This window comes from Pseudophryne corroboree, assembly GCF_028390025.1.
Source record: "Pseudophryne corroboree isolate aPseCor3 chromosome 3 unlocalized genomic scaffold, aPseCor3.hap2 SUPER_3_unloc_47, whole genome shotgun sequence".
Taxonomy (NCBI): domain Eukaryota; kingdom Metazoa; phylum Chordata; class Amphibia; order Anura; family Myobatrachidae; genus Pseudophryne; species Pseudophryne corroboree.
In genome coordinates, this window is record NW_026967538.1 from 70,775 (window position 1) to 92,150 (window position 21,376).

The following is a 21,376-nucleotide window of genomic DNA, read 5'->3' on the forward strand; positions in this document are numbered from 1 at the left end:
TATGTGTAGGGCACTGGACACTGGGGACCGGGAGCTACACTCCCGGTGCCTCAGCGCTCCAGAGACACAGAGCTGCGGCGGCCGGGACAAGCGTACTGAGCTGCCGGGCTTCATATCAGGGCACAGAAGTTAAAACCAGAATAAAAACATTGTTTTAATTGCAATAACATATATATTGTGTTATGAGGCACTGCAGTGCCTGGGAATATGAAATGTATTTAAAGGTAAATTGCACTTACTTGGTTGTGTGTCCCAGGAAGGGGGAATCCATGGCTGTGCAGGCTGATGGATTCTCCCAGACCTTTTCCCCAAAAACGGAATACTTTCCCTTCCAGCCTCACTCTTGAAAGGGGCATTGGGAGAGAGAGAGAGAAGAAGCTCAGCTTTGAAACAAGCCGAGTGTTTTTCTGGAGCTCCATGGAGGAGATCACCCGTAGTGGCCAGGAAACCTGGACCGGGGAGCTAGGCTGCCCAGCTCTGGAGCCCAAATCCAGGCTGCAGGCAGTGGGCTAGGTCCCGGGCAGGTTTCTGGAAGTCAGTTTAGGCAGGAAAACTTCCCCCAGCCTAGACTGAACGGCACCGGGGCGTATCCTGATCCTCCAGGATGGGACAGGCAAAGGAGAACGACCACTCCCCACTGTCCATAGGGAACAATGTTAGTTGTGCATGTGACCAAGACATGCACAGCCCATGGGTAAACACTGATTGGTTGTACACCACAGGGCGGGCTTACCCCCTGTGGTAATGTCTATTGGAGTAGGATAAAAGGAGGGCTGCTGCCCCATTGTATTGTATTGTACCATCTTTATTTTGCTGGAACATCTTGTTGTATGCTGTTGTCCCTAGCAATAGGGATGAGTCTTTTTTAAGGCTATTATTGAGAAAATAAACATCTGCCTCAAGAAGATTGCTTCATCTTGTGACCTACAGGGTTATGCCAACCATTAGCCCCATCCTCCGGCTGTCCAAGAAAGCATTTAGCGTCTCCAAGTTCCGCCTTCCGCCAGCTACCGGTTGAGGCCTAGCAAATGGCTAGTGGGGATTCGTCAACACCACACAGGTGTGGTAAGACAAGGCGTCGGCACATACAGAGCAGAAATGTGGTTCCAAACGCCACGGCAGGTTAGGAGTTTGGTGGTGGCAGCATAAACCCGCCCACAACGTAGCGGGTGGAGTCAGTAACAGGCGGTTGCTGACGGTAAGCGGGAATCCCCTATGTGGTCAGGCCTCGTGTGACCTAACCCTCCATTCTGTGCGCAGGAGACAGGACGCGAGTGCTTTCGTACGGGACCGTCCTCAGTGATTGCGCTGAGACGAAAAAAAAGTGGGTCCCAGGGACCCCTCACTTTTAAAAATTGGGGTCCTAACTGTTCTTTTGTGGGTCCCATCGGATTGAAGGTTCTTATTAATTATTCAAATATAAAAACACAACAACAAAACAAAAACTTAGGCGTCTGGCTTTGTGGGGAAGGGGCTTGGCCACATAATAGTGGCAATTCACATTACACCACACAGTAGTGCCGCTTATACACATTGCACCAGGTAGAACCTCCTATACACACTGCGCCAGGCAGAGCACATTATACGCATTGCACCAGGTAGAGCACATTATAGACATTGCACCAAGCAGAACCACCTATACACATTGTGCCAGGCAGAGCACGTTATACACATTGCGCCAGGCAGAGCACGCTATACACTTTACGCCAGGCAGAGCACGCTATACACTTTGCGCCAGGCAGAGCACGCTATACACTTTGCGCCAGGCAGAGCACGCTATACACTTTGCGCCAGGCAGAGCACGCTATACACTTTGCGCCAGGCAGAGCACGCTATACACTTTGCGCCAGGCAGAGCACGCTATACACTTTGCGCCAGGCAGAGCACGCTATACACTTTGCGCCAGGCAGAGCACGCTATACACTTTGCGCCAGGCAGAGCACGCTATACACTTTGCGCCAGGCAGAGCACGCTATACACTTTGCGCCAGGCAGAGCACGCTATACACTTTGCGCCAGGCAGAGCACGCTATACACTTTGCGCCAGGCAGAGCACGCTATACACATTGCGCCTGGCAGAGCACGTTATACACATTGCGTCTGGCAGAGCACGTTATATACATTGCGCCAGGCAGAGCACATTATATACATTGCGACAGACAGAGCACGTTATACACTTTGCGACAGACAGAGCACGTTATACACTTTGCGACAGACAGAGCACGTTATACACTTTGCGACAGACAGAGCACGTTATACACTTTGCGACAGACAGAGCACGTTATACACTTTGCGACAGAGCACGTTATACACTTTGCGACAGACAGAGCACGTTATACACTTTGCGACAGACAGAGCACGTTATACACTTTGCGACAGACAGAGCACGTTATACACTTTGCGACAGACAGAGCACGTTATATACATTGCGCCAGGCAGAGCACGTTATATACATTGCGCCAGTCAGAGTACGTTATATACATTGCACCAGGTAGAACCACCTATACAACCACTGAGCCAGGCAGATCACGTTATACATTTTAAACGGGGAGAAGCTGCGGGCAGCGCGATTGAATGGGGAGAAGCTACCAGTGGTGATTTGATGGCAAGAGAGGCACTGAAACAGTATTATTAGCAGAGACACACTGGTCACTCAGAGACCTCTCTGCTTGTAGTGCGTAAAACGCGATATAGCGCATATTTTGCAATCAGTGACTATAGTGGGAAGAGAGTGAGGTGGGTGTAGGGGGAAGAGAGAGGGGGGCTGTAGGGGGAATAGAGAAACTGACTGAGGGGGGAGACAGAGAAGAAGAGACGGACAGAGAGAGGGCGCGGGACGAACAGAGAGAGAGAGGTGGGGAGACAGAGAGGGAACAAGACGGACAGAGAGAGAGAGAGGGAACGAGATGGACAGAGAGAGAGAGAGGGAACGAGACGGACAGAGAGAGAGAGAGGGAACGAGACGGACAGAGAGAGAGGGAACGAGACAGACAGAGAGAGGGAATGAAAGAGAGAGAGGGAACGAGGAGACAGGCAGAGAGAGAGGGGGAACGAGGAGACGGACGAGAGAGAGAGGGAACGAGGAGACGGACAGAGAGAGAGAGGGAACGAGGAGACGGACAGAGAGAGAGAGGGAACGAGGAGACGGACAGAGAGAGAGAGGGAACGAGGAGACGGACAGAGAGAGAGAGGGAACGAGGAGACGGACAGAGAGAGAGAGGGAACGAGGAGACGGACGGACGGACAGAGAGAGAGAGCGAGGAGACGGACAGAGAGAGAGGAGACGGACAGAGAGAGAGAGAGAGAGCAAGGAGACGGAGAGAGAGAGAGAGCGAGGAGACGGAGAGAGAGAGCGAGGAGACGGAGAGAGAGAGCGAGGAGACGGAGAGAGAGAGAGAGAGCGAGGAGACGGAGAGAGAGAGAGAGAGAGAGAGAGAGGGAACGAGGAGACGGACAGAGAGAGAGGGAATGAGGAGACGGACAGAGAGAGAGGGAACGAGGAGACGGACAGAGAGAGAGGGAACGAGGAGACGGACAGAGAGAGGGAACGAGGAGACGGACAGAGAGAGAGGGAACGAGGAGACGGACAGAGAGAGAGGGAACGAGGAGACGGACAGAGAGAGAGAAGGAACGAGGAGACGGACAGAGAGAGAGAGGGAACGGGGAGACGGACAGAGAGAGAGGGAGGGAATGAGACTGACAGAGAGAGAGAGAGAGGGAATGAGAGAGAGAACGAGACGGCCAGAGAGAGAGGGAACGAGAGAGAGAGCAGGAGGGAGAGGGAACGAGACGGACAGAGAGAGAGAGGGAACGAGAGAGAGAGGGGGAGGGAGAGGGAACGAGACGGACAGAGAGAGAGAGAGGGAACGAGACGGACAGAGAGAGAGAGAGGGAACGAGACGGACAGAGAGAGAGAGAGGGAACGAGACGGACAGAGCGAGAGAACGAGACGGACAGAGCGAGACGGACAGAGCGAGAGAACGAGACGGACAGAGCGAGAGAACGAGACGGACAGAGCGAGAGAACGAGACGGACAGAGCGAGGGAACGAGACGGACAGAGCGAGGGAACGAGACGGACAGAGCGAGGGAACGAGACGGACAGAGCGAGGGAACGAGACGGACAGAGCGAGGGAACGAGACAGACAGAGCGAGGGAACGAGACGGACAGAGCGAGGGAACGAGACAGACAGAGCGAGGGAACGAGACAGACAGAGCGAGGGAACGAGACGGACAGAGCGAGGGAACGAGACGGACAGAGCGAGGGAACGAGAGAGAGAGAGAGAACGAGACGGACAGAGCGAGAGAGAAAGGGTGGAGATCGAGAGAGGGGATAGATGGAGGCAGGGGAAAGGGAGTGTTTGAGAGAGGGGCTTGTACTACTGTCACATTGCTTGAAGTCAGTGGTGTATGGACACGACTGCCAGTGCCTCTGCAAATTCCTCCGATGGACTTTTGGAGCCGGGGACGGTCAGGACAGGGGCATACCTCCCAACTGTCCCAATTTTTGCGGGACAGTCCCGCTGTCCCACCCGTGGCCAGCAGTGTCCCGCGGTGGTGGGGGGGACATTTGGGAGGCTTTTGCACTCACAGCAGAGCCGAGTGAATAGACGCTGTGCGCATGCGCACACAGCGTCTATTCATGGAGGTACTGGGGGCATGCCAGCAGCTCACTGAGCGCTGGCCATGCCCCCCTAGTAACAAGAATGGGGCCTTGGCTCGCGATTGCGGAATTGCCGTAAGGCCACGCCCCTTTATGCAAAGCCACTCCCATTTTTATGTAGACACTCCCCTTTTCGGCACGGAAGTCCCTTTTGACAATTTTGAAAGTTGGGAGGTATGCAGGGCTGTAATAGAAGTAGGCAAGGGCTGAGAGAGCGGCCCCTGTCCTCCCCTTCCAGCCCGGTGTCTGTGTCAGCAGCAATAGAGGGGAGTTTAGATTAGTAAAATAGGTACGGAGGAGAAGGAGAGCGGACCTTTTACTGGCCGGGAGACAGGACCCAAGTGACTGGCTGTGCAGTGCTGGTCTTAACACACGGGCTCTGGGGCACTGGTGAAGGGCGGGCGAACAGGCGCAGCGCTGTTCGCGGCATTTAATGAGTCAAAGAGACTCGTTGTAGTGCCGTCCCTGAACCAGCCCCCACCGCAGGAACAGACAGCCCCCCTCTCCCCACGCCACTGTGTAAAGCAAATATCTACCGTGAGATCGCGGAGCACCCGACTCCCTTCTCCCCGGCCACGGACCACTGGCAGCACTCAGAAGCCAAACCCCCTCCCCAGCCACGGGTTACCCACTGTCACAGAAGATCGCTGCCACGGAGCTGCGCTGTCATGTCCTGACTGGCAAGGCTCCACCTCCTCTTTTTAAAGCCTGGCGCCGGGCCGCCACGCCAATCAATCTGCCAGGCTAGGGATTGGCTGCAGCGGAGCGCGTCCCAGAGGACTCACGCATGTTGGAAATGTGAGTCCCTGAACATCAATACCGGGTAAAAAACGCGCTATAGCGCATTTTTGCGAACACTGGTCCTGTCACAGAAATTGGTGGTAGCAGTGGGATAATCCCAGGCGGCTTTTCATCACCCGATTGGAGAAGCCGAGTTACTCAGGGGAGGAGTAACTGCAGCGCAGGAGAACGCACAAGATGGCGGAATCCAGCTGAATATCCAAGGATGATCTGGAGATCGTGTGCCAGGAGAAGGGTGTGGATATCCCTTTCAACGCGTCCAGAAGCATCATGAAGGCGGCGCTCATGAGCATGGTGGAGGCTTATCGGGCAGAGGTGGAAAGCACTGACAGCGTCAGCATCGAAGAGGACGGCCCAACAGTGGACCTTCGTAAGGAACCGGTGAGACCCACAAGCCCCGCCCTCTCTCACAGCAGCAATGTTTCCCAGCAATCCCTAGCAGGGCCAGGATCCCAACGTCGCGGGGTGGGGGTGGGGGGGGGGGGGCGGCCCGGATACCCTAGCAGATCGGCTAGAGGAATTGGGGGAAAGGGCAGCGGAGCAAGAGCGCTTGATCATCATCCAGATTCGGCGTGATGAGCGGGCACCACGGGCCGTGGTACACCGGGAGCCGTTGTCAGCTGTTGTGTGTCACAACTGAGGGTTTTGGCTGACAGGAGGAAGGCTCAGTTGTAGGGGCTGGACTGAAATAAAACTTGGGAGGTTTAATCAGACCCCTGGACATGTAAGTGTAGAAGGAAACCTGAAGTTGTGACCATGACAACCAGGTTAAAAGTTTTATTAAACAGACTCCGTGTAATCACAACAGCATTCACAGTTGATAATAGCAGTGGCAGATAATACAGTTCCTGGAACACTTAACCATAAAAGGTATCACAGAGCACTGGTAGGTTGAAGAACAGATGTAAAAGTCCTTTGATGGAATAACCTTACCAGGCCTGGCTGTAGTAGTGGAGATAGCCGAGGAACACACCAGTAGGTGTATTAGATGAAGCTGGTAACTGGAATAAACTGTTGGAGTTACTGGATGGAACCAGCCAGGTGGTGGAGACACGGAGTGGATGCTGAATGGAATCAGCCAGGTGATAAAGACACGGAGTAAATACTGTAAGATGCTAGGGAGCGTGGAAACAGAAGAACTGAAGAATGGTTACCAGTGGTTGGTGGATATTGCTGGTAAGTAGGAATCCGCTAGAACAACACCGGCACTTTAAGGAAGCTGGATACTGTTGGAAGCTGGCCGCTGGAAGCAGATGAGTTAATAGCTGGAAGCTGGAACAGCCACAGAGGACTGCAGAGTCATGCTGCACCGCAGGATGGAAGGCAGGTGCGGGTCTCTTAGCGGATGCTGGAGACAGGAGCTGGAACCTGGAGAAACATCCACAGGAGAGAGAGACTGGAACAAGGTATGACAAACAAAGCACTGACCATTTCCTGGTTCAGATACAGGCATTGGCTGGCCAATCATGCAGATTCCATAGTGCAGCAGATTGGTGGAAACAGAGCATGTGACTGGAACCAACATGGCTGCGCCCATGTTAGTACTTGGAGGGAAAGCTGGTTTGGAAAAAACATGTGGAATCATAATAGCAATGGCGGCGCGCCCGCAGAGGACAGGAGACATCAGAGTGACAATTGTAGACTGAGACACATGGATGACAGCAGGGCCGCGGCAGACATGAGGCACCACTCTGACAACCTGTAACTATAACACAGGAGCGGCGGCGGAGGCCGCGGAGAACGGGAGACACCATGCAAGATTCAAACATGGCGCCGCTGTGACAGCATCTCAGAGTGACAGGAGGGATATGCAGAATGTGGACACAGATGAGATCCGTACTTGGAATGCTGAGCCAGCCTCAGGAGACATCTAAAAGGCAAGTAATGGCGTCCAGATACCCGAATCGTGACATTGTACATAGATCAGGACGTGTTCAGTTTGCCAAGTTTGCAGACAGTGATGGGGACATTGATGGACATTTGCAAGTTTTTGAAAGGACTTGTAAACTACAAGATCTACCCAAGTCAGAGGTGGGTGAGACACCTTGTGCCCACTCTGCATGGAGAGGCATTGGAGGCCTATCGATGAGTGGCCACGGAGGACTGTGGGAACTACGACGAAGTCGCGAAGGCCCTCCTCCAGCGATTCTTCATCACTCCAGAGTCTTACAGGAAGAAGTTCAGAGACTTGCCCAAGAATCCTAGCAGCACCCATGAGCAGTTCGCCACCCAGCTGCGGCAGTACGTGGTGAAGTGGGAGAAGGATTCGGAAGCCACTACATGGGACGCATTGATTGACCTGATCTGCAGGGAGCAGTTCTACCGCAGGTGCGCCCAAGAAGTGAAGGAGTGGGTGCTAGACCGGGAGCTACCCAGTTTAAAGATGGCTGCCCAGTTAGCAGACAAGTATGTGGCAATTCGGCCGCAGGGGCAGAAGCGCCCAACCAGCAGCCAACCCCAAAAGACTGTACCACCAGGGGGACAGCCCTCTTCAGCTCATCGCCTCCCAAAGCAAGCATCTTCCAACCCGGGTGCTTTTGGCCAGCAACCGCCCCGCAGTGCCCCTGCCAGTAATCAGAGGACATCGGAGCCACGCCTGGACAAAAAGTGCTATGGCTGTGGGAAAATCGGACATCGGAGGATGAACTGTCCTGCATCCCAAGCACCCCAACCTCGTGCGCGAAATCCCAGTGCTGGAGCCCGGATTGCTTGCTTAACCCGTGGAGATGAGCCTCCAGAGACTGTACCCCCTCCAGTCAGTCCGATGGAGTGTGGCGAGAAACAGGTGGACTCTGCGGAAAGAGTCACCTGTATGGCTAAGAAGCCCCCACCAAATATGTGGCGGCACCTGCAGCCGGTCCAAGTGGGGTCCCTGCAGGGCGAAGGCTTAAGAGACTCTGGGGCCTCCATAACTGTTGTAAGCCCCCACCTTATCGATCCTGCTGCAGTACTGCAGGTTTGCACTGCAAAAGTTACAGTGGCCGATGGGCTGGAGCGAGAAGTGCCCATGGCCAGAGTCTACCTCGACTGGGGAGCTGGACAAGAGCTAAGAGATGTTGCCGTAATGGATGGCCTCCCAACTGATGTATTCTTGGGGAATGATCTCGGTGGAGGAATCGTTACTGCCTTGCGAACGCCATCACCCGGAGTCAAGCAGCCAGACTACAGTCTTCCTCGTCTCTGCCAGCACAGCCCAGCCCAGAGGAAAAGACCACAGCGGCTGAACTGACGCCAACCACAGCATCAGCCATCCCAGAGGAAAAGACCACAGCGGCCAGATCAGCACATCTGCCCCTTGCCTCTGGTGGGCCTACGTCCCCTAGCAACGCAGAGGATGTCGGTTCCAGTTTGTTGAATCCTGTGGGGGTGCCCAGTGATGCTCCTGTCCCTAGTGGTTTGCCAACTCCGGCGGTGAGTATGAGTGACCACCCCGACCCTACCATGACTGACCCCAACTTGACTCACCCCAATATTCCCCTTGTAGAGTGTCCAGACTTAGGAGAAAGTGAGGGCCGCAGGCAGGAGTTTAGGGAAGCTCAGCTCTCTGACCCATCCCTGGAAGGTATGAGGCGCCAAGCTGGCCGTGGCCTTGCTGGGATGGGGCTGGGAGTGTGACCTGGTGGAAAGGGTTACTGTACCGGGTAGCCAAGGTAGAAGGGGATAGGCCGGTGTGGGAGCAAGTTCAACTGGTGGTTCCCAGGAGCTTTCGGGAGCAACTGATGTCAGCTGCACACAAAATTCCCTTGGCGGGATACCAGGGGAGGGACCGAACACCGAGGTGCCTGACGCAGATCTTTTTTTGGCCCGGAGTGTCGGATGACGTCCGGACCTACCGTAAGTCCTGTGATGTATGCCAACGGCTTGGACGCTCCAGTGCTCGGGCTCCCCTAAGGTCTTTGCCAATAGTCGGGGAACCTTTCCGAGTGGCCGTGGACATAGTAGGTCCCCTACCTGTGCCCAGTAGATCGGGGAAGACATACATCCTCACCGTGGTGGATTATGCTACCCGGTATCCAGAGGCTGTGGCTCTGTCCGCCATCACTGTGGAAAAGGTAGCGGATGCTCTGCTAGGCATATTTAGTAGAGTACGGTTCCCCAGTGAGATCCTAACTGATCAAGGGACGCAGTTCATGAGATATCTGGTCCAGTGTCTCTGGGCGAGGTGCGGAGTGCGTCAACTCCGCACTGCCCCCTATCATCCCCAGACTAACGGACTTTGCGAGAGATTTAATGGCACTCTGAAGCAGATGCTATGGGCATTTGTGACTTCGGAGGGGGAGACTGGGAGCGATACCTGCCGCACCTCCTGTTTGCATATCGGGAAGTGCCCCAGGAGTCAACCAGATTCTCGTCCTTCGAGTTACTATATGGCCGCAGAGTCCGTGGACCTCTCGACCTGTTCCGGGAGTCTTGGGAGGGGGAGCTGATTCACCAGGATGAGTCCGTGGTGGAGTATGTGTTGAAGCTCAGAGATCGGTTAGAGAATCTCATGGGACTAGCGCATGCGGAAGCACAGACCAAGCAGAAGACTTGGTATGACCAGGGTGCGCGTGCTCGGGTCTTTGGAGTAGGGCAGAAGGTGCTGGTTCTGGTGCCCACACGTCAGAACAAGCTCCAGGCTGCCTGGGCAGGACCGTACACGGTCGCAAAATGCCTAAGCGACATCACCTACGTAGTGTCATTTGACAGCGATGGTAGAAGGCAGCGTATCTACCATGAAAACATGTTAAAGGCATATCACGAGCGTGTGGAGTCGGTAGCCGTTGTGTGCTGCCTGCCGATGGAGGAACCAGGAAAGGATTCCATTCCTGACCTCCTCGCGGATGCCAAGGGTGAGGGTGGTGTAGAGGAAGTTAGCTGGAGCAGTGAGCTTGGTAACCCCAAGAGGGAGCAGCTGGAGTCAGTGCTGCAGTCCTTTGAGGCCCAGTTCAGCAGGAAGCCCGGCCTGACTTCCCTACATGCCTATCATGTAGACACTGGCGAGAACAGGCCGATTCGGCAACCCGCGTATCGGGACTCACCAGAGGCGCAGGCGAGTATCTACCAAGAGGTGCAGGAGATGTTAGTGCTAGGCGTAATCACGCGCTCCAACAGTCCCTGGGCCGCCTCCGTTGTACTGGTTCCCAAGAAGGACCGGACAACCAGGTTATGCATATACTACCGCCGGTAGAACGAAGTGACCAAATCCGACGCCTATCCCCTACCCCGCATTGACGCACTGTTAGACGAGTTGGCTGGAGCGAAATACATCTCTACATTCGACCTGAGCAAGGGGTATTGGCAGATACCAATGACTCCCGAGGCTCAGGAACGGTCCACCTTCATCACCTCCTGTGGCTTGTTTGAGTTCAAAACCATGCCATTTGGGATGAAGAATGCGCCAGCCACCTTCCAGAGTGTGGTCGATGACCTGCTGAAGGGGTTCAGAGAGTTCGCCCAGGCCTACTTGGATGATATTGCTGTCTTCAGCCGAACCTAGGAAGAGCACCTGAGGCACGTGGGCAGGTCTGACCATCAGGGCAGACAAGTGCCAAATGGGGATGTCAGAGGTAGAGTACCTGGGACACCGTGTGGGGGGAGGCAAGGTGAAGCCTGAACCAGCGAAGGTGGAGGCAATCCGCAACTGGCCCCGGCCCACAACCCAGAGACAGGTCCTGGCTTCCTTAGGGATTGCAGGGTACTACAGACATTTTGTCCCTGACTTTAGTTCCGTGGCCAAACCCCTGACTGATCTGACTAAGAAGAAACTCTCCAAGTTAGTTGACTGGACGACCGCATGTGAGTTGGCATTCCAGTCGTTGAAAACAGCTCTAGTACAAGCCCCAGTACTGATGGCACTGGACTATAGTAACAACTTTGTTGTATAGACTGATGCGTCACAGTACGGACTTGGGGCAGTACTGAGCCAGGAGGGGCCGGATGGACAGGAGCACCCGGTGGACTATTTGAGCAGAAAGCTGCTACCGCGGGAGGTGGGTTATGCCACAATTGAAAAAGAGTGTTTGGCTATTGTTTGGGCTGTGAAGAAGTTTCAGTCCTATTTGTATGGCCGCCATTTTACGGTGGTAACGGACCACAATCCATTACTGTGGCTTCAGCACACCACAGGGGAAAACGGCAGACTGTTGCGGTGGAGCCTTGCTCTTCAGGTTTATGACTTTCATATTATCCACAAGCAAGGCAAGGCTCATAGCAATGCGGATGGACTGTCACGTCAGGAGGAGCCTGAACCCCCAAAGAACTCCCGGTAACCCCATTAAGGACTGCGGGACCAGGGACCAAATCGTTGGGACATGGGTCCCTGGTTGACCCGCTTGAATGGGGGGGAAAAAGTGTGGACGGAGAGACCCCCAGCCCACGTGGACAATGGCCGCTGCAGCACTGAAGGGGTTAACCCCTAGTGCCCGGCACCATTATAAGGACAATGGGCGCTTGGCGCCATATTTAAAAAGTATAGGGCGCTAGGCGTCAGGTGTTTAAAATGCTTTTAAAACTGTATTTTAAAGGTGTGCCATGGTCCCGGACCTCTCTGGCGACCACGGCAGTGAGGGCAGCCCCCGGCACGCTGAGCAGAGTGTGCGCGCCGGGGGAGAGGGGAACCGCTGCAGCCGTGAGATCAGTTCCCGCTGCAGCCATCAGGTGTGCGCCGCCGGAGTCCGGGAGCTGTGTGTGCGCCGGGGGAGAAGGGTGAGCCGCTGCGGGTGGGAGCTCAGCTCCCGCTGCAGCTCGCTCTGTGGTTGCCTCAGCCCATCGGAGGTGGCCAGCCGCGGCAGCCGAGACGAACGTCCCGGGCTGCTGGGCGGCAAGGGGGGTGCGCCGCAGCCCGGCTCCCCGCCGGACGCTGCTGCGAGGGCACCGGATACAGCGCCGCACACAGGGGACCGGGCTAGCCGGCTCCCTGTGCGGTGAGGGCACCAGAGTGCGCCGCTCAGGGGGTCCGGGCTAGCTGGCTCCCTAGTGGCAGGGGTGTGTGTAGTGCACACAGAGACACAGAGCTGCGGCGGCCGGGACAAGCATCCTGAGCCACCGGACTTCAGATCAGGGGGGGACAGGGAGAGCCAGCTCCCTGGACCCCAGTGGCAGGCTGGAGGATGGGGGAACCAAGCCCCATACCTCCAGCACTGAGAGAGAGCCCCAGCAGCCAGGCTGCAGGGCTAGGGAAGCCCAGCGCTGTAGTTAAAACCAGAATAAAAACATTGATTTAAATGCAATAACATATATATTGTGTTATGAGGCACGGCAATGCCTGGGAATGTGGAGCCTGTGCAGGGCACAGGCTCAGTGTAGATTTAAAGGGAAACACATGTGTTTAAATGAAATGTATTTAAATGTAAATTGCACTTACTTGGTTGTGTGCATGCTGATGGATTCTCCCAGACCTTTTCCCCAAAAACGGAATACTTTCCCTTCCAGCCTCACTCTTGAAAGGGGCATTGGGAGAGAGAGAAGCTCAGCTTTGAAACAAGCTGAGTGGTTTTCTGGAGCTCCATGGAGGAGATCACCCGTAGTGTCCAGGAAACCTGGACCGGGGAGCTAGGCTGCCCAGCTCTGGAGCCCAAATCCAGGCTGCAGGCAGTGGGCTAGGTCCCGGGCAGGTTTCTGGAAGTCAGTTTAGGCAGGAAAACTTCCCCCCAGCCTAGACTGAACGGCACCGGGGCGTATCCTGATCCTCCAGGATGGGACAAGCAAAGGAGAATGACCACTCCCCACTGTCCATAGGGAACAATGTTAGCTGTGCATGTGGCCAAGGCATGCACAGCCCATGGCTAAACATTGATTGGTTGTACACCACAGGGCGGGCTTACCCCCTGTTGTAATGTGTATTGGAGTAGGATAAAAGGAGGGCTGCTGCCCCATTGTATTGTATTGTACCATCTTTTTCTGCTAGAACATCTTGTTGTATGCTGTTGCCCCTAGCAATAGAGATGAGTCTTTTTTAAGGCTATTATTGAGCAAATAAACATCTGCCTCAAGAAGATTGCTTCATCTTGTGACCTACAGGGTTATGCCAACCATAGCCCCGTCCTCCGGCTGTCCAGGAAAGCACCTAGCGTCTCCAAGTTCCGCCTTCCGCCAGCTACCGGTAGAGGCCTAGCAAGTGGCTAGTGGAGATTCGTCAACACCACACAGGTGTGGTAAGAAAAGGCGTCGGCACATACAGAGTAGAACCGTGGTTCCAAACGCCACGGCAGGTTAGGAGTTTGGTGGTGGCAGCATAAATCCGCCCACAACGCAGTGGGTGGAGTCAGTAACAGGCGGTTACTAACTGTAAGCAGGAATCCCCTATGTGGTCAGGCCTCGTGTGACCTAACCCTCCATTCTGTGCGCAGGAGACGGGACGCGAAAGCGGCAAGTGCTTTCGTACGGGACCGTCCTGTCACACCCACATTGGCTGCTCACACGGTATTAACCGTAAATCAGACTTAGCCGCCTCACGGTCTTTTTGTGCAGCGGACAACTCTGACTGCAAATCAGGCATTCTCACAGTTATCACAGACAAGCTGCTGTTTCTCATATTGTCATGCAGACAGACAGACAGACAATAATACAGTGAGACAACGTCCGCACAACTCAGTGAAAATAACTGTAGTGTCTATAATACCACGTGCACCGCACTGTGTTATAGAGGAAATCTATGATGGTCACTGTGCCACCTACTAAACACCCCTGCCCCCTCCAGTGGCCGTGTGTTGTAGGACTGACATATTGCTGTAGGAAGAAGCAGGAAGTAGGTGCGTCCCAGCATGTGCATCTGACTATAACCTATGTACCCCAAAAAGCACTCATAACCTAGGCTTAATAGCCTGTTCTGTCCCTTATAGCCCTGGCCACCATCCCTTATATTTAGGGGGAACCGCTGAACTAGGGACCGCCATGACCTCCCCCAATGCTTAAAGCAGTGAGCCGCGCCTAGCTTTGTCCACCCCCCCACCCCTCCGCAATGTATACCAAGCGCCGGCTCTGAGTGGCGGTGCCCAGCAGCAGCAGCAGCTACCCAAAGTGGTCTGTGCGCTGGTGGAAGCTGGAGAGCGGGGTAGATGTGTAATGTGACGGGCGTCCAGTGGCGGCAGTGTGATCTGTCCGCTGCTGGGAGCCGCGCTGCCGGGAGCCGCTTCTCTGGAGCGGTGAGATGTAGCCTGACAGGTGCCCAGCGGCAGCATTATTTGACCACTGCTGGAAGCCGCTTCCCAGTTGTCTAGAGGGGCAGATGGTAGAGGCCAGCGGCAGCGGTTTGGAGCTGCGCTGCCATGAGCCGGGGAGTGGGCAGGTGTGGAGCGACGCAGGTGCCCAGTGGCAGTATGTGTCTGACCGCTGGTGGGAGCCGGGAAGCGAGGGAGTTTGAGCCAGTAAAGCTATACCTTAGTAAGCAGCTCGTGCAAATCACTTTCCCCACACATGGAGTGGAAATATTTAGAAAAATTAAAAGTAAACCCTGGAATGACTCCAGGATGCGACCTTCCCTGGTGAAGGCACAAAAAACACTGAGGCATCTTGGGAGTATGGAGGTGGGAAGAGGGTTACACATTTAAATATTTCAATGTTCCTATCCCTGCTATCGCACCGTCCATATCCCAAGAGTACTACAGTGCCCCCTAGTGGATGAAAAAGAAATAAGTGATGTCACCATGACAATCCCAGATTCCCTCACCTCCCCAGTCATGTCCCTGTATTATTACTATAGATATAAGTGATGTCACTGTAACACTCCCAGATCCTCTCACCTCCCACTCACGTCCCTGTATTATTACTATAGATATTAATGATGTCACTGTGACATCACCACCAATATATTATACTAATAATAATGACAGGACACCACAGGCTGCTGCGCCTGTATTATAATAATAATAATATTAATAAGTGGACCCCACTAGCTATCCTTCTTTATAATATTAATAATAGGACAACAAAGGCTACTCCTCCTGTACAATAATAAAAATAACAGGACACCACAGGCTGCTCCCCTGTATTATAATAACAACAACAACAACAACAAAGGCACACCACAGGCTACTCCCCCTGTATAATAATAATAATGCTTCCCGTGTATAATAATAACAGGACACCACAGGCTGCTCCTACTGTATAAAAACAGGATACCACAGGCTGCTCTTCCTGTATAAAAATAATAACTGAACACCACAGGCTGCTCCCTCTGTATAATAATAACAGGGCGCCATAGGCTGCTCCTCCTGTATTATAATAATAATAATAATAATTATTATAACAGGACACAACAGGCTGATCCTCCTGTATAACAATAATAACAACAGGACACAACAGGCTGCTCCCCCTGTCTATTATGACAAGACAGGATGCTACCCCTGTATATTATTGCAACACAGGCTGCTCCTCCTGTATACTATGACAACACAAGATGTTACCCCTGTATATTATGACAACACAGGCCACTCCCCCTGTATACTATGACAGCACAGGATGCTACCCCTGTATATTATGACAGCACAGGCCGCTGCCTCTGTATATTATGACAACACACGCTGCTCCTCCTGTATACTATGACAACACAGGCCGCTCCCCCTGTACAGCACAATGCCACAGGACACAACACCTGTGATGTCCCGTGTATAGAATTACGGTAATGGCAAGGTCTGCGCCACATGTATTACGGTAACGACGGGGTCTGCGCCACCTGTATTACTGTAAAGGCGGGGTCTGCGCCACCTGTATTACAGTAATGGTGGGGTACGCGCCAGCTGAATTACGGTAACGGCGGGGTCCGCGCCACCTGTATCACGGTAATGGCGGGGTCAGCGCCACCTGTATCACTGTAATGGCAGGGTCCGCGCCACCTGTTTCACGCGGTGACGGCGAGGTCCGCGTCACGCGTATCACGGTAACGGCGGGGTCCGCACCATCTGTGTCACGGTAACGGCGGGGTCCGCGCCACCTGTGTCACGGTAACGACGGGGTCCGCGCCACCTGTGTGACGGTAACGACGGGCTCTGTGCCACCTGTATTACGGTAACTGCGGGGCCTGAGCCACCTGTATTACGGTAACGGTGGGGTCTGCACCACCTGTATTACGGTAACGGCGGGGTCTGCGCCACCTGTATTACGGTAACGGTGGGGTCTTCGCCACCTGTATTATGGTAATGGCGGGGTCTGCGCCACCTGTATTACGGTAACGGCGGGGTCTGCACCTCCTGTATTACGGTAACGGCGAGGTCTGCGCCACCTGTATTACGGTAATAGGACACTAGAGTGTCAGCCACCTGTACAGGGATAATGCAGCACCAGAGGCTGCTCCAGCTGCACTATAACAAGGCACCAGAGGCTGCTCCCCCTGTAGTACAGAACCTGACACCAGAGCTGCTCAGCCTATAGAATAATAATAATAATAATAATATCATTACCTGCTGCCAAACACAGCAATGGCTGCTCTCTGCTCCTGCTGCCCTGTGGGAATGATAGAAGGAAGGCGGAGCTCAGACCAGGGGAAAATGGCCGCCGCTCCTGACGTCACTACTCGGCCAGGGAACCTATTGCTGCTGCCGGACTGGTCTACAAGAAAATGGCCGCCGGCCTCCTGCACTGAGGACATATTGGGAAAACTTCAGGAATGTGCGTTCCACATACAGGAAGTGAGTTTTCATCGACTGCTGCAGCCTCGCAGAGTCCCAGTGTCCGTGGAGATCAGGTATACAGGGGGAGTAGCCTGTAGTGTCCAGTTGTTGTTGTTGTTGTTATTATTATTATTATGATACAGGGGGAGCAGCCTGTGGTGTCCTGTTATTATTATTATGATACAGGGGGAGCAGCCTGTGGTGTCCTGTTATTATTATTATGATACAGGGGGAGCAGCCTGTGGTGTCCTGTTATTATTACTATACAGGAGGGAGCAGCCTGTGGTGTCCTGATATTATTATTATTATACAGGAGGAGCAGCCTGTAGTGTTCTGTTATTATTATGATACAGGGGGAGCAGCCTGTGGTGTCCTGTTATTATTATTATGATACAGGGGGAGCAGCCTGTGGTGTCCTGTTATTATTATTATGATACAGGGGGAGCAGCCTGTGGTGTCCTGTTATTATTACTATACAGGAGGGAGCAGCCTGTGGTGTCCTGTTATTATTTTATACAAGAGGAGCAGCCTGTGGTGCACATACTGATGTCACTGGTGATACAAGGTTGTTACACATAGGGGGCGGTATATACAAATAGGGGACGGTATACACATATAGGGGGCGGTATATACACATGGGGGGTGGTATACACACATAGGGGCGGTATATACACATTGGGGGGGGTGTACATAGGGGGCAGTATACACACATAGGGGGCGGTATACACATGGGGCGGTATAAACACATAGGATGTTGGTATACACATATAGGCAGATGGTATACACATATAGGAGGTTGGTATACACACATGGGGGGCGGTATACACACATGGGGGACGGTATACACACATGGGGGCCGGTATTTACACATAGGGGGACGGTATACACATAGAGAGACGGTATACACAGTGGGAAGGAATACACACATAGGGGGGCGGTATACACACATAGGGGGTGGTATTTACACATAGGGGGTAGTATTTACACATAGGGAGACGGTATACACATAGGGGGACGGTATACACAGTGGGAAGGAATATACACATAGGGGGGCGGTATACACACATAGGGGGGCGGTATACACACATAGGGGGGCGATATACACACATAGGGGAGTGATATACACACATAGGGGGGTGGTATACACACATAGGGTGCGGTATATACACATAGGGGGCGGTATATACACATAGGGGGCGGTATACACACATACGGGTAACGGTATACACACATAGGGGGGCAGTATACACACATAGGGGGCGATATTTACATATAGGAGGCGGTATTTAAACATAGGGGGGGGCGGTTTTTACACATAGGGGGACAGTATACACACACGGGGTGGTGTACACACATGGGGGCGGTGTACACACATAGGGGGTGTTATACACACAAACGAGGACAGTATACACACAGGGGGGCGGTATTTACACATAGGGGGCGGTATTGACACGTAGGGTGGTGGTATTTACACGTAGGGGTCGGTATTTACACGTAGGGGGGGCGGTATACACACGAAGGGGGGCGGTATACACACGTAGGGGGGCGGTATACACACATAGGGTAGACAGTATACACACATACCCCCCTTCCCTGCTGCCCCCTGACTTCCTCCCATACCCTTCTATCCCCCTCACCTGCCGCCCCCTGCCTGTGTTCTTCTATCCCCCTCACCTGCCGTCCCCTGCCTGTCCTCTTCTATCCCCCTCATCTGATGTCCCCTGCCTGTCCCCTTCTATCCCCCTCACCTGCCGCCCCCTGCCTGTCCCCTTCTATCCCCCTCACCTGCCGCCCCCTGCTTGTCCCCTTCTATACCCCTCACCTGCCGCCCCCTGCCTGTCCCCTTCTATCCCCCTCACCTGCCGCCCCCTGCCTGTCCCCTTCTATCCCCCTCACCTGCCGCCCCCTGCCTGTCCCCTTCTATCCCCCTCACCTGCCGCCCCCTGCCTGTCCCCTTCTATCCCCCTCACCTGCCGCCCCCTGCCTGTCCCCATCTATCCCCCTCACCTGCCGCCCCCTGCCTGTCCCCTTCTATCCCCCTCACCTGCCTTCCCCTGCCTGTCCCCTTCTATCCCCCTCACCTGCCGCCCCCTGCCTGTCCCCTTCTATACCCCTCACCTGCCGCCCCCTGCCTGTCCCCTTCTATCCCCCTCACCTGCCGCCCCCTGCCTGTTCCCTTCTATCCCCCTCACCTGCCGCCCCCTGCCTGTCCCTCTCTATCCTTCTCACCTGCCGCCCCCTGCCTGTCCTCTTCTATCCCCCTCACCTGCCGCCCCCTGCCTGTCCCCATCTATCCCCCTCACCTGCCGCCCCCTGCCTGTCCCCTTCTATCCCCCTCACCTGCCGCCCCCTGCCTGTCCCCTTCTATCCCCCTCACCTGCCGTCCCCTGCCTGTCCCCTTTTATCCCCCTCACCTGATGTGACACCGCAACCCTGGCACTCCGAATGCATTCCTACTGTCCCTTTATGTCAAGAACCTCATCTCCTCCCAGTCCTCAAACCCCGGCGCCCCTTTTCCACTATTAACTCGCTCCTCGCCCCCCCCCCCCCCCCCCCTCACTCTCTGCTCTTGACTTTGCCACCTACCTCCCATCCAGAATTAACTCCCTATGGCAGGATATCACATCCCACCAGACCCTGAGCAACCCCCTCTTCCATTTCCTGACTTCCGCCCTCTCCTTTCCTCCTACCAACTCTGACATCTCTCTTCTCTATCTAGTGTGGAAGTCATGGCCCTCGGCCGTTCCTTACCCCCTCCAACTCCCCATTTGACCCTATCACCTCCCACCTCCTCCGCTTCTTCTGCCTGTTCCAATCTCTTCCTTTCATCAGACACTGCCCCCTCTGCCTTTAAGCATGCTCTTGTTTCCCCGATTCTTAAAAACCCTACCCTTGATCTAACGTATCTCTCCAACTATCGACCATCTCTCTCCTCCTAACTCCTTGTGCGTATAGTCTACAATCGCCTGTCTTTCCTCACACTCACTGCTTGTCCCATTCCAGCCTGGCTTCCGTCCTCTCCACTCCACTGATACTGCCCTCGCTGAAGTCTACAAAGACCCCCATGCTGCCAGATCCAATGGTCACTACTCTCTGCTTATTCTCCTTCACCTCTCTGCTGCATTGGACACTGTGGACCACCCTCTCCTCCAACTACTTTTCTCTAGCATCCACAAGGGATATTGGGGACAGAATTAGTACCATGGGGTGTAGACGGGTCCAAAGGAGCAAGTGCACTTTAACAATTATTCACTGGGTGTGCTGGCTCCTCCCCTCTATGCCCCTCCTACAGCTCAGTTTAGATAAAGAGCCCTCGGGAGAGGATGCACACTCTGCAGCTCCAGAGTTTTCCTTCATTTTTATTTCTAACTTTTAATGATTTCGGTTTGGTGTTTGGGTAACAGTATACCTGCGCCGTGGGAGCTACGGGGGGGATGGTCACCGGCCTTCTGAGGTGCAGAGCCGCTTCTCCGCTGCAGGACCACCATCCTGAGGGCTGTTTGTTCAGCGGGGCATGACGCCTTGGCTGTTGCAGCCGCAGCAGTCCGCACACCCTTAACAGATGCCTGAAGGTGATCGTCGGTGGTGAGTACCAACCGGGGGCCTCGCTAGGGGGGTCCCCCAGTCAAATGTGTGGCTGAAGCGCGGATGCGGCATACGGGTCCCTCCTGGGGGGGACCCGCTCTAGCCCCTGCGTGAGACTGGCTAAACACAGGTGAACCAAGCATTTATGTGAGGCTGTACATACATAAGGAGACATGGCCAGTATAAATATACAGCAGTAGCTACGGTGCCATGGCGGGGGGCGGAGCTACATTAGAGCGGGCTCAGCGGCATATTGGCGTCTTCCTCTGCATGAGCTGCAGCAGCCTCCACAGCTCCTCCAGAACTGCCCCTGTATACACTGGTACCGGGTATAGGGGTGGGGGGAGCCGCTATCATTGTGCACAATAATCCCCTGTGGGGTTTTATAAAGAATCTCACTGTGGTTACACATATATAACAACCACTGACAGCCTCACTGGGGCCGGTCACCATTGGGTGCGCTGGAGTCCTCTCTTCTCTGTCTCTCTCTCACATGCAATAGGGCAGGCTTGTCATATATCATATCAGGCTGTACTGTGTGTGTATATTGTACTGTTTTCTACTACACTATGGTAAAACAGAAGTCTTGCAGTGTGTGTAATGCCAGGTTCTCTCCTAGTACATCCAGCTCAGTATCATGTGAGCAGTGTAGTCAGTCATCTCATGCTGATACTAATGTGGGGGAGAATACAGAGCCCTCCTGGTTGGGGGCTATAAAAACTATAATGTCTGATATGTCATC

General features: G+C 54.1%; 1 protein-coding gene and 1 pseudogene across 1 annotated transcript in view; one reads left to right on the forward strand and one right to left on the reverse strand.

The window, feature by feature from the left end:
- The window catches only part of LOC134984282 (gastrula zinc finger protein XlCGF26.1-like), a 265,738-nt pseudogene that overhangs the window by 36,816 nt on the left and 207,546 nt on the right, over nucleotides 1–21,376 (reverse strand).
- Nucleotides 5,732–21,376, forward strand: part of LOC134984285 (gastrula zinc finger protein XlCGF71.1-like) — a 61,734-nt gene continuing 46,089 nt past the window's right edge. Inside the window, exon 1 of the mRNA XM_063949907.1 lies at nucleotides 5,732–5,842. Coding sequence (XP_063805977.1) covers nucleotides 5,732–5,842 — 111 coding nt within the window. The remainder of the gene's footprint in view (nucleotides 5,843–21,376) is intronic.